This window comes from Acinonyx jubatus, chromosome A2, assembly GCF_027475565.1.
Source record: "Acinonyx jubatus isolate Ajub_Pintada_27869175 chromosome A2, VMU_Ajub_asm_v1.0, whole genome shotgun sequence".
Lineage (NCBI taxonomy): Eukaryota > Metazoa > Chordata > Mammalia > Carnivora > Felidae > Acinonyx > Acinonyx jubatus.
In genome coordinates, this window is record NC_069383.1 from 3,347,192 (window position 1) to 3,361,192 (window position 14,001).

Consider the following 14,001-nt stretch of genomic DNA (forward strand, 5'->3'; position numbering starts at 1 on the left):
AGGCAAGACCACAGGGACGGACCCCATGTCACTGGCTGTCGGGGACAACCACAGCGGGTGAAAGTGGTGCACGATGGGATTCTTTCTGTCTTGGTGTCGAGATGCTCCCCTGATGGCACCATTAGTCAAAAATTCCTGAAAACTTACAATTAAAACCGTGTGTTTTATTTTTTTTTTAATTTTCAAATGTTTTTATTTAATTTTTGAAAGAGAGACAGAGCACGAGCGGGGAAGGGCAGAGAGAGAGGGAGACACAGAATCTGAAGCAGGCTCCAGGCTCCGAGCGGTCAGCACAGAGCCTGACGCGGGGCTTGAACTCAAGAACTATGAGATCATGACCTGAGCCGAAGTCGGACGCTTAACTGACTGAGCCACTCAGGTGCCCCCCCAAACCGTGAGTTTTATTATAGGTCAGTTATGCTGCAACGAGCCTGCGATTATACACACGTGACCGCCGCCTGCCCGTCTTTCACAAGCCTGTCCACCCCCATCGTCCCCTCCCGCCGTCCTCCAGAGCCGCTTTCCTGGTCAAGGGTGCTGTGAAGTTCAACCTGAGTCAATGTCACCAAGGCAAACAGTTGGGGGCTCAGTGTCCAGCCCTCTGTAGGCATAGTCTGGAGCACAGAGATGCAGAAAGGTGACATAAAAACAATACAAAATCAACGAGGCAGCAAGGGGTATGCATGGCCTTTCCATCATCTGCCCTGAGGCTAGCACGGTTTGGGCACACGCTGGCTGCTCCATTATGTCCGCAGCAGGAATGAAGGCACGGTACACGCTACAAGCACCTGGCAGGTCCAGCCGTCCAGGGGTGTCTGCTCGGTGCCCGGCACTTCTCTTCAGGAAAAGGTCCGTGAGCAGGAAGAGGGCTGACCCCGGGGATGTGGACAGCTCCTCAGGTGACCGACCCTCACGCCCGACGGAAAGGGCTCAGCAGGCAAGCCTCTAATTTCACGTGACTTAGACCGTGGAGGGGGAGTGTGCACAGCACAGACCAAAATGCATGAATCCGAATGGGCGGCTCACTGCTGATCCCACTCGGTGGAGCCCATGGCAAGCTCCCGCACTGGCAGGACACGGGGCACACAGAAGCACCAGGGACCGTGCCCCTGGCTGGGGACGAACCCAGGCGACCAACAGCAGGCCCTGTGTCACCTCTGTGGTTTGGACCTCCATACTAAGGAGCCTCTCCTGAATATCACTAAACAAATCACCCCCATCACCATTAATCTGAGGCCGGCTGTGCTCTCTGAGCTTGTCAAGAGGACAAGGAAATGAACGTTTCAGGGGAAACTTCAGTCACTTGTGTCAGCTCCAGCTACATTTAGTGATGACAGCAAGTGATGGCGGGGCAGGCCTGGCTGATCCCAGCGCCGGGCCCCGTCGTCAAAGACTCATTTGCTTGACGGGGGTGGGGCCCGGCACGCATCTTCTTTCAAGTCAACACTGCTCAATCACTGAATTCATTTCCTCCCACCGTCGGCCAGCATCGAAGGAATGCCTCCCACGACGGGAACAACTCAAGCGACACGAACATGCAGCTTAGAATCAGCAAGGTCACAAGTGTGTTTTTCCCTCTTCATGTGGGCTTGTGGCGACAAATGATTTGGTGGGAAAGAATGGTTGAAACCACCTCCTTCTGCCTGTGACTGTGGCTTTTCTCCGCCAACTGGCCCAGCCCTGGTGTATGAGACCTCTGGCACCGGGGAGAGTAAGGTGTGCGGGGCACCCCCTTCTGCATAGCCATGCTGTCCTGGGGCACCAGCCCCCATGGGTGCAGACACAGTCAAGCCCCTGCCAGAGAAACCCTTCTCTCTGAGGCCTTAGGGTGAGGGTGAGGAGTGTCAGGCAATGAATGCATATTGAAAACATTTCTGAACATTCCACTCAGAAAAAACACATATTTACAACAAGGTGAGTAGCAGTTTAATGCCAGGATGAACTGTGGTGGGAACTGGGAACTGTGGTGGGAACTCTGGGGGTTCGGGCAGTTGGCGGAGGACTCTTGGAGGAGGGGGTGTGGGTGCTGGGGCATGAAGGGTCAGAGGCTGGGGGTGCAGCCACACAGGGAGCAGGAAGTCTGGAGCACGTGTGCAGGTGAGGACCTCCAAAAGCACGCCGTCTGGGGGCAGTGCTTGGACATGCCACTGATGTGACCACTCACGGGAGCATGGCATGTGCCTTCCTCCTCCCTCACTGCAGGGCAGACACATCGATGTCTACACGCTTTCCCACAGAGCCTGGGCATAGCCCTCAACTACTCAGCTCTACCCTCAGAGCTCTAGTAAGCCATTACAATTGATCTGAGTTGACATTGAGGATGACATTTATTTTGTGCCCAAATGCAGAGGGGTTAATTAGACTTGGCCATATCACGGAAGATCTTGGTTCCTCCGTGAATAGAGCGTGTAGTGCTTTCCACACACCAAAGCAGGCATTTAAACGCCCACCTCATTATTCTAGTGTTTCCTATAACCTTTACATGAACCCTATGAGTCAGGCATTTTATTGCCATTATACATATGGAGTAATTGTGCCTGGAGAAGCAAAGTAACTCTTCCCTGATTACACAGGTAAAGAGGCAGCCTGGGGATTTATTCCCAGATCTCTTTGACTCTAAAGTCATGTTCCCTTGAAAATGCTTGCTAAGAGTTTGTATTCTGGAGGGAGGAAGGCGGTGTGTGTGTGTGTGGGGGGGGGAGGCAGGAGAGCAAGGGAGAAGGGGGAGAAGGACCCAGACCAAGTGCTAGTGTAGACCTTTAGGCTGTCCACAGTTCTGAATATATTAGTGCAGACCTCTGAGCTGTCCACGGTCCTGATTGTTAGTGGCGACCTCTGAGCTGTCCACGGTTCTGAAAATATGTGAAAGCCAGTAACGGTGTGGTGGGTTGGGGGGGGGAGATCTCCCCACCCCATGCCATGACAGAGACAAGCAAAGTGGTATTTTAAGGACATCACTTTCTTCTGCCTCTTGGCTTCACACTTGTACATTATACGAACAATTGTATTCATGCAATTCCTGGCAGCTGTGAGGGTAGAGCCAGTGTGTGTCTGCCTGGAAGGGCCAGCGGCAGGGCCCCTGGGGATCCATGAGAAAAGGACCAGGAAGGAAAGGTGGTGAGCCACCGAGGCACTGACATGTGCTGAGAATTCTCATCACTGCCCTTGTGAATTCACTACCTTGAATCTTCTCATGCACCAGGCTCAGCTCACAGCGGGACACAGGCTGCTGAAGATTTAATTAGAGGGACATGGAATAAACACTTGAAATATGTCTTCATTTTCCAGGAGAACACCGGCCACCCATAATCACTAGGAGTGTGGTTTCTCCACCCACTGAGCTCTGCCACGTTCCAAGCCTTCATTACTCCCCTTAGCCAGCCTCCTGATGGAGTCCATGCCCCAGATCTCCTCTCCCTTCAGTCTTCTCCACACATGCACGAAACTCACCCAAGCCTGCCATTTTAAGCACATCTGCTCTACGTAATCCCGATGTTCTTACTATGAAGACCCATCACACTAGGGTGGCATTAGGTTCCTTACACTTCAGTGCTATCCTAACACCCACCCAACCCTAACTCTACCCTTGCAGAGCCTGTGTGAACATGGCCTGGGCCAGCACCCCACGAATTCCAGAAGATGCTGGCTCAGTGCAAAAGTCAAGTCTGTTTAATGACCGACCAAACCTGGAATATCTCCTCTGTCTCCAGCTACTGAAAACAACAACTCACTCAGCTGTAAGGCTCAGCATAATCCTGATGCCCACAGCTTTCTCTTCTTCTGTGCTCAGTGTTTAAAATACCCCTTTGGGCCACTTAATTACATACTGTTACACAGTCTGTATCTTTTCTTTTCAACAGGATTTTGAACTTCTTAAGGATATCAACCATGCTTTCATTACTCAACAGAGCGTCTCAATAAATACTTGCTGACTGGGGTGCCTGGGTGGCTCTGTCGGTTGAGTGTCTGACTTCAGCTCAGGTCACGATCTCACGGTTTGTGGGTTCAAGCCCCATGATGGGCTCTATGCTGACAGCTCGGAGCCTGGAGCCTGCTTCGGATTCTGTGTCTCCCTCTGTCTCTGCCCCTCCCCAGCTCACACTCTGTCTCTCTCTCAAAATAAATAAACATTAAAACATTAAAACAATAAATACTGACTTATATCATCTTGTTTGTTTCCACTGGAGGCAAAACCTGAATGCCTTACAAATTAATTGTGACAGGTCAGATTTAGATGTTATGGAAAAGAATTTACTGAGCATGGAGAATTATAGATAGCTGAAGCTACAAACATCTCCTTTAAGAGAGAAATTATAATTACCTGAGTGTCACAGAATAAGACTTAGCTTTGAACAATTATTGAAGGGAATTTTATTCTTTTAAAAAAATGTTTATTTATTTATTTTGAGAGAGAGCAAGAGAGATAACAAGTGGGGAAGGGGCAGAGAGAGAGAATCCCAAACAGGATATGCACTGTCAGTGCAGAGCCCGACATGGGGCTTGAACTCACGAACCGTGAGGTCCTGACCTGAGCCAAAGTCAAGAGTTGGACACTTGACTAACTGAACCACCAGCTGCCCCAAAGGGAATCTTACCCTTATACGGGTGTATCATTTCTCCCCTTATAACAGAAAGGATTTCAGCTGGCCAGAAAGTAAAGTGTGATAATATTTAATCACAAGACTACAAATATATATAGGTGCATGCTACAATATTAAGAAATCACATTCCCAAATGTTCACCGGAAGCAAAATTCTCTACTGTGCATTTTAGATATATCGCTCCACTTAATTGTTACAATGTGTCTATGAGAGGAACACTATTATATCATCTTTTTAAAAATATGGAAACAGATCTGTAGAAGTATGACAACGATCAAGGTCAGTGGTGGATTGAGGATTCGGATTCACACCCTTGGGACCACAGAGCTGAAGTTAATTCCCACATCATGCTGTGGGCAACATACACTGTGTGTAGGTTTTCATCCCAGATGTCCAGTTACTAAATAAATGCAATGCCTTCTGTATCCCAGCCCATGAAGTTAGAGAGTAAGTCTGGGCAGAAAGACCTACATCTCAGTCTACAGTTTTCAGATACAGAATGTGACTTCACAGGTCAATGAGAATTCCAAAGGAGTGCAATTTCTGTGTACTTATGTTTGGTGCCTAAAAAATACCAGTCAACGAGCTAACTTTGGGCAACAAAATCCACAGAAGATGGCCTGGCATGTAAACAAAGCTACGCTCAAATATTTCTTGGTGTCTGTTCTATTATTACTTTGTTTGCCAGACCCCAAATGCCAAGGCCACCCAATTAAGAGATATGCCGAATTTTTCTTAAAACTGATTTAGGTTATAAAGGGGATACTTTTCACTAGTCCATATGATTTTCAGGATGATGCTAGTAAATATAAGAAATTGTAGTCATACAGAAATAAATTCTTTCTTTTACAAAAGCCCTCAAGACAAAGAAAAAGACTAATTCAAGAAAGAAGTCATATCAGGAAAATGTCAAGAAGCAGCCAAGTCTACAAAAATAAATACTTCTATGAAAACACATGATGGATCCTTAATAGAGAACATTGAGCCAGGGTGATAATCTCTATTACAGAAGATTGTTTTATTTTGCTGACTTTCTGATACACGAACTTAGTGAAACATTTTATGTTAAGAATGACTAGCTTTAAATCTGGGTTAACAAACAAATTTGTGTAAAAGATACCGGTTTAAGAATACGCTTTTTGATCTATCCGTAGATAGGTCCATAGGGTGTGGAAGATGAACAGATTTTCCCTTAGGTTTTAGATCTTTGAGTAGATGAAAATACTGCTGCCCCGGGATTCTCACTGCAGCTCTAGCCAGTATGTACAAAGGACCAGACCCAGCTCCCGCTACAGACAGAGGTTCGAACTATGATGGGGGATGCGGGTGCACGGGACAGGGAGGGTCTCTTTCTGGCTTGTGAGTGACACAGAAAAACAAGTAGACCCTCCCCTAATTCTTCTGCCTCTGGCAAAAAGGAAGGAAACCACAATTTAGAAGGCATTGAAAAATTAATTCGACCCTTCTCTGTGACTGGTTGGCCAGCCTGAAGCCAGGACAAAATTCAAGTTACAAATGACAGGTAATCCCATCCTGCAGACTGCATGGCCTCCGGCTTCCAGTGAAGAGTTCAGAGGAGAAGCAGAGAGAGGGAAGTGAGAATTTGTGGCAAAGTGCAGATCTGTGTCTTCAGAAGCACCAGGGAAAAGCTCCTTGTTTTTTTGCATGATGAGTAATACAAATCTAAATAATTTAATACAAGCTTATTTTTGTTTTATTAAACATTTTTTAATGTTTATTTTTGAGAGAGAGAGAGAGAGCGAGCAAGTGGGGGAGGGGTGGGGTGGGATATGCCGGATCTGAAGCAGGCTCCAGGCTCTGAGCTGGAAGCACAGAGCCCGACTCGGGGCTCCAACCCACAAACTGCGAGATCATGACCTGAGCCAAAGTCGGACGCTCAACCGACCGAGTCACCCAGATGCCTGCTTATTTTTGTTTTAAAACCATAATTGTGCTTTCCTTTCTACCCCACACCCACCTACAGTACAAGCCTTGGAAGGCGGGCTGTATCTTTTCCTGCCACCCGGTGGCTCGGTCGCCTGCACAGCCAGTGGACTTGAGGCATCGCCAAGGTTGCAAAGACTTGAGGCCTGAGGGCTCATCCGGTTCGGAAATCCACTGTCTCACTAACACAAATGAGGTGTCAACACTATTTAGAATTGATTAATTGATTCATTTTCCACAAATGATCTTACGACAAGGAGGAAGAGGTGGGCGGGCAAACAATGCGAGGTTTGGAGATGCTGCAGTTCATCTGGGTGATGGGCTGGGCCACCAACTTCCTCATCCACCAGGGTTCTCTTCCAGTAAATGTAACAAGGAATCGGCTACATCTACCAATCATACAGAGGTGCTTGGGGAAAATAAACTAGCACCACTAAAGATGCAATATTTGCAGTTGTAATATGACTCAAGGGGGTTGTCTTGATGGCTTGGGGTCTGGAGGCAGCCACGCTGGCACTGGATCCCAGCTCGACTGTACGTGAGCTATGAGATGCTGGGAAGTTAGTTGATGTTCCAGGTCTCACTGTAAGTGGGGGTAAGAATGCTTTGCTTGGGGCTCCTGGGTGGCTCTGTAGGTTGATGTCTGACTGTTGCTTTCAGTTTTGGTCATGATCCCAGGGTCATGGGATCAAGCCCCACATTGGGCTCTGTACTGGGCGGGGAGCCTACTTGGGATTCTCTCTCTCCCTCTCTCTCTTTCTCTCTGCCCTTTTCTCTCCTCTCTCTCTCAAAAAAGTGCTTTTCTTGCAGGCTGTTGTGTTAGAGTAAAGGTGCACAGAAGTCAATCTATAAATGACAGCAATTATTATTCCTGTGATTATTTTTAAAATATTGAAGACAGTGCATTATGTGTTGACAATCTCTACGGGGGGTATCATGATCATCAACACGAAACAAAGTCACCAACGTGAAACAAAGTCATCAACACAGACTATCTCCTCCTCTGGTTTGTCGCTGGTCTGGCAGAACCTTGTACAGACTCCAAATCTATTTCTAAATTCTGACCGACGCAGTAAAGTATTAACACAAAGTGTTAAGCATAAAATGCTTTTTGAGTTTTGAGTCTTACAAATTTATATAAGATGGAATGAAATATTCATCATCTATAATACATTCTATCGTCCTACAAGGGGTACATAAATCTCATGGCATAATTACACCCTTGACTACTGTGACCTTTGAAGATGCACATCTGCTTGGAAAAATGATAGAATAATTCCTCCTCAGTGGAAAACATCTGAGTTTATCTTTAAAATAGGCTTTAAATGAAAAATTCCTACACACTTAATTTTTACCACAGTGGTTCGCCTTCAGTTTCTTTGAGCTTGATTTGTCTAACAGCCCACCAGAAACTATGAATCTCACGTTGCCTCGGATCTACACACAACTCTCATTTGTCTGAAGTCCAAATGAAATTATTTTCTCCATGTTTGTTTTCCAAGGAGATGCCCACATTCTACAGAAATGGAGTAGAAAGCAAATTGGAAACATTCATGCTGTTGATTGATGCTCTCTTATGAAACTTTTCAGCAATTCCTGTGTGCTCAAGTCAGGAAAATTAGGATGCTTCCCCTACATATTCAGAGGCAATGCACGCAACATGGGCAGCAGCACAGTTCAATTTCTTTGAACACTTCCTGAGCCCCTCCCCTTTCCCAAGCACAGCGAGAGGAGCCCCGGAGGAGTGAAGGAGAGGCTGAGGCGGGGAACAAGAGTCTGGGGGCAGGTGAGGTGACGACACAGGAGGACGGAGGAAGGGAGAGAAATAAAAAGGCATCCTTGCCTCTTCTTGCTAGCTCTGGAGCTGTTTCGTCATGTGTCTGACTCAAATGGCTTCGGCAGACTTTAACCAGTGTCCTTCCTGCCTTTGGACTCTGGAGACGAGCTCCCAATAGGGCGCCCCTGTGTTGTGCGTGGGTATCAGGCATGTGCTCATGTCCCTCCTTCCCATACACTTCTGGGTCGCAAATCATGCATTTTCGAGAGACCAGGTAAGTTTAGGGGTGCCCCTCTATTTTGGATATAACCGGAACTCTTGTGGGAGTCCGAGGGCCATCCACTGTGCCTGGGAGGTTGCAAGGCACAGGGGAAAGTCCGCCCTGCACGACCTTGACATGGACCACGGGAACCAGAGCAGGAGACAGGTGGAGTTGTCCTACAATGGGGGCTTTACAAACGGCAAGTAACTGGACTCATGTCACCCCTGAGACCCTTGATGTAGTTAGCCAGGGAGGAGCCACAGAGGCCACACATCAGGATGCTGCACTGTCAAAATCGAGCTGTCCCATCACCTGCCCTTAATTCCATGAACGAAGCTACTATTCAGTGTTCTATGCCTTCTTTGTTCTGAATATTTCTCATTAAAAGAAAATGAAAGAACAATCTTACCCATGAGGAATTTTGCTCAGGACATAGTATCCAGTGTAGGAGTGTTGGTATATCTGAAACAGACACGACAGAAAACAAAAAAAGAAAACAAAGCAAGCATTGAGACAAAGGCTGTGACTGTGATATTTTTCAGATCACTGTGAATCCCAAAAAAACATTAGGGGGACGAAAAGGAGTTAATCAGGAGACCCGGAGGCAACATCTTTAATTTACTTAGGAAGTTAATTTGCACATCCTGTTTATTTTACTTTTGTCATTTGCACATTGTTTACAGGGCAGCCAGAGGCTCGATATTATCCCCATAATCAGCTGGTTTTTGTGATTAAATCAGGGGCACAGATTTCCAGCTCAACTACATGCAGTACAGCGTGAATGAGGTCACCAGAGGCAGTCAGTCAGCTGGACCCAACGGGACCGTGAGACCCTTGTAGCGTAGGACTTCCCTGTAAATGACGGCACATTCCATTGTGTATCCTCAGTGAATACAGACGCCAACACAGGCTTCACTGGGCAGCCCCCTGTCCTGCTGTAGAATGTGATGTGCACCTTTCAGCTTCGGAGAGGGGTCAGCAAATTAAGAACTCAATGCAAGAGGGAGCATGGCTTTTAAAACTAAGGCAACAAGCAAAACTCTGTCTCCAAACTCCTATAAGCCCCAACCTGGAGCCTCTCTTAAACTCTTGAGCCAGGAGAAGATTTCCTGACCCATAAATGCAATGAAAGGAATGCAAGGAATGACCAAGAGAAGGGACAACACACAATGCAGGAAGTCTCGGCATTCACCTCCTGCTTTCTGGACAGAGAGCCTCCCCAGCATTGGGATGTGATGGGTTACTCTGCAGGGTTGAAGCAAGGAGGTACCGTAGTCCCTTTCTTCTACCTGTGTACTTTCTGAGAGTCAACACTCTGTGTGGGTAAACGTTCACTGACCAGCATTTAAAACCACCTTCCTAGGGGCGCTGGGCTGGCTCGGTCAGAGGGGCGTGTGACTCTTGATCTTGGGGTTGTGAGTTTGAGCCCCACGTGGGGAGTAGAGATTACTTAAACAAAGTGTAAAAAGAAAAAAGAAACCACTTTTTTTTTAATGTTTATTTTCGAGACAGGGAGAGAGAGTGTGAGTGGTAGAGGGGCAGAGAGAGAGGGAGACACAGAATTGGAAGCAGGCTGTCAGCACAGAGCCCGATGCAGGTCTTGAACCCATGAACTGCGAGATCATGACCTGAGCTGAAGTCAGATGCTCAACTGACTGAGCCCCCAGGTGCCCCACAAACCACCTTTCTAAAGATAATCGGTGAGGAATGTGCAGGCCAAGGAAGACAGATCCATCATGAAGCACATAGAGTAGAGGAATACATTGGGGTGCTGAGGACAGAGTGAGCCTGCCAAAGAGAACAGGCAGGACTGTGCTAAGCTCACCAACCTCCTGCCTTGTTGGGGCCCCGGGATTAACTTCCGGACAATCATGGTGGATTGCATTGCTTGGAGAAAAGGAATCCAGATACAAAAGTAAACAACAGCCTTTAAGCCCAGAAGATCTTTTGCTTCTGAAGATCCCAAGGCTCTGGCACCAGAATGATGGGATGTGGGGTGGCCTGCTGGGGACAGTGGGTGGCATCTGACTGGGAAACGTGTCCAAATACTGCTGTGGTTATGAATAAATAGCCAGCAGGCACACGACTGTGCAGGAGAACTTCACGGACCTGCAGGGCGACTGATAAGGAGCAGAGGAACCCAGCTCTGCTATTTCTGAAGTGACGCTGCTTCCCCAGGAGAGAAGGGAGGGCCGTGTCCCAAGGAGATCACTGCCTAGACAGCGCCCACCAAAGGACCCTGTGCTTTGACTACACTGCCTCTGAGCTGGATGAGCTTCCTCAGATGCAAGAACAGAAGCTCGACAGACACAATGCAATTCTCTGCAGTCACGGCACATGGGCCCTGCGCTACACGGCACTCCTAAACTCCGGAGGCACCTGCTCATTCTGTTTAATCTCACTCTATTGTCATGGTGACCCCAGGCAGGCAAAAGGTAACCTTTGTTTGCTAAGATAGGAAAGTGAGGTAGGCAAGGGCAGGGGAGAGAGGAAAAGGAGGGGGAGGGGAGGAGTGGAGGCAATAAGGAGGAGGAGGGGGAAGAAGGGGTAGAGCCTAATTCTGGGACTCTATCATATAGAGGCAGCACAAATGATGGTATGAGACTTCAGAGACCAGGCTGTCAAAGGAATCCTGACTTCCTGCTGGCTCTCTTTCAGGTCATTGCTCTGGGGGAAGACAGCACCATGCCATTAAGAACCTTAAGCAGCCCTTGGGAGAGGTCACGTGGTGAGCAACCAAGTTTCCTCTCCAACAGATCACCAACAGCCAACGAGGAGCTGGGGAGTCTTGCCAACAGCCACATGAGGGAGCTTGGACATGCAGTCTTCATCCCCAGTCTAGCCTTCAGATGATGCCGCCCCGGCTGACACTCATGACAGACCATGACCCAGAACCACTCAGAAGAGAAGGTCTTGGATTCCTGACCCACAGTAACTTCAAGATAATAAATGTTGGTTGTCTTAAGCTGCTCAGTTCTTATACAGCCATACAGAAGTGACAGATCTAGTTTAAATCCAGAGGAAAAAGGGTAACTATTCCATCAGATAGGTACAGATTTCTAAGTTACTGGATTCCCTCCTATAAACCTTTGGCAACTTTTAAAACAAACAGAAAAACAAATCCCTTATCAAATCAGTTTCAGTACAGAAGTGAGGGGCTGGGTAAGACCACTCGTAGACCAAACACTTGAAGGACGTCTTTGACATTACTGTACAGGGCAGCCCAAAGTGTCAGAAGTGATGATGGGGGTGAGGCTGGGGAAGTGGAAGGTGACTGGCTAGTGTTCATGGAGCATGTCCTACCCATCAGGTGGTGTGCCAGCCCCTTGGAATACTGAAGTCACTCAATTTCTGTGAATAGGCATTAACACCCTATTCTGAAGACAGGAAAATCGAATCTTAAGGAATTCAAATCAAGTTCAAGCAAGGTATGAGCTGAGGTCTGTCTCTCTCTGATCACTGTGTTGGAAACTGTCTGAACAAAGGGCATATCTCTTAACTCTCAAGTTACAAGTCCAAGTTGATGGCTGTCAACTGAAGAATCCAGGATCCCAAATGATACAATGACCATGCAAAACTTCATGGTTGAAGGACTATTCCTTTTTTAAAAAAATGTTTATTTTTGAGAGAGAGAGAGAGAATGCCAGCAGAGGAGGGGCAGAGAGAGAGGGAGACAGAGGATCTGAAGCGGGCTCTGTGCTGATGCGGGGCTTGAACCCACAAACAGCAAGATCATAACATTAATCAGGATTGGACTGTGACTGACTTAACCGACTGAGCCACCCAGCAGCCCCAGGACTATTTCTTTAATCCATCTGGACACGGTGATTTCCATTCACTCCCCAGTCATGCCATTCTCACACAAACACCCAAAGTTGGTCTTCACATGCCTCTTTAAACACGCCTCTGCCTCTGAAATTCAGCCCTGGGAGTATCTTCTGACTGGGACCAATGAGAAAAAAGGAGACTGAACTGAAATAACCTCATAAGGTCAATGGTAAGAAGAAAATGAGAGAATTACCCATTCTCAATTCTATGCCTGTACTGCTGGGTTAAAAGAAAAAAAAAAGCATGTGTGGATAGAAAATGTGGTAAAATATCTGGAATACCGAATCACTAATTAGAAAGATGGAAACAAAAATGGGAGTATTTGGATGGCTCAGTCAGTTAAGCATCTGACTCTCAATTTCACCTCAGGTAATGATCTCACAGTCTGTGAGTTCGAGCTCTGTGTCTGGCTCTGTGCTGATGGCATGAAGACTGCTTGGAATTCTCTCTCTCCTTCTCTCTGCCTCTCCCCTGCTCATGCTCTCATGCTCTCATTCTCTCTAAAAATAAATAGATAAAAGCAATTTTTTAAAAGAAAGGCTCTAATTTAAAAAAAATTGGAGAGGATGTAGGAGAGACAAGTAAAATCTGGATGTGCCAAGCACGCATGTGAAAGAAGCTGTCTGGGGTGAACGTTAGCACAAGTGGGACCCTTAGGAAAGAAAGTGCACTTAGGATTGAAGAGCTGCTCTTACAAAAGGATGGACGAGGGAGGGCCATGTCACAACCTTCTAAGATGGAACAATCAAATATCACTCTCTTCCACAAAGTGTTCTCTCAGCCCAGAGCCAAGAGAACCACGGGCACAAAAGAAAACTACTCTTTAAAGAGAAAATGCCTGATCTTGAAAGGAATAAAAAAAAAAGCGACATGTCACTGGAAGAATTTGTTCCTTAGAAAGTCTTTCTTTTTCTTTTTTTTCTGCTCTCTCTGTTGTGTTTATGTTTCTTTCTTTAAAATAGACTCTTAATATTTCTGATCATGGAAAAAAGTACAGGGCTGGAAGTTGGTAAGAACACATCTGGTTATTTTTCTAAGAGCGCACTTTTGGGAGTTCATGGATTTGAGTTATTTTGGTTTCTTCCTACACTATCAAATTCCCCGTGGAAAATGAATATAGAAAAACCTGTTACCCAAAATGCGATTCACAAGATGGGAAAGCAATTTCAGCAAATTTTCTTTCTGATATGTCATGAAAAATGGTTGATACGGGCATCCAAAAATTGGAATAAATATAACCAGTCGAAGGTTCTTCCTGGGAGAAGTTCACATTTGGTTTGCTTCTTCTAGTTTCGAAACACCTGCCCACAGGTCATCCCCTCTGCCCTCCATCGCTCCCACGGAGCCATACTTGTTGTCTATGGTCTTCCTTACCTCAGCCTCAGTGCTGACACTCATGACCCATTGTGCACACTCATGCAGACTCACTTTCCATCCTCTTCCTCTATGAAATCATCTACTCCTGTAGTTTTAAACCACACTTCCACCTAGGCATCCCTACCTCACGCCTCACAAGGACCAAAACCTCAATATTCTCCAAAATAAACTCTTCAACGATCCTTAAAACCTAGTTCTCCTTTGATATGTCC

The 14,001-nt window shown here is 46.8% G+C and overlaps 1 protein-coding gene across 5 annotated transcripts in view; it reads right to left on the reverse strand.

The window, feature by feature from the left end:
* Window positions 1-14,001, reverse strand: part of DPP6 (dipeptidyl peptidase like 6) — a 944,937-nt gene that overhangs the window by 201,035 nt on the left and 729,901 nt on the right. For all 5 annotated transcript variants that reach the window (XM_027051282.2, XM_027051281.2, XM_027051278.2 and 2 more), the window contains exon 6: window positions 8,994-9,046. In XM_027051282.2, coding sequence (XP_026907083.1) covers window positions 8,994-9,046 — 53 coding nt within the window. The remainder of the gene's footprint in view (window positions 1-8,993; window positions 9,047-14,001) is intronic.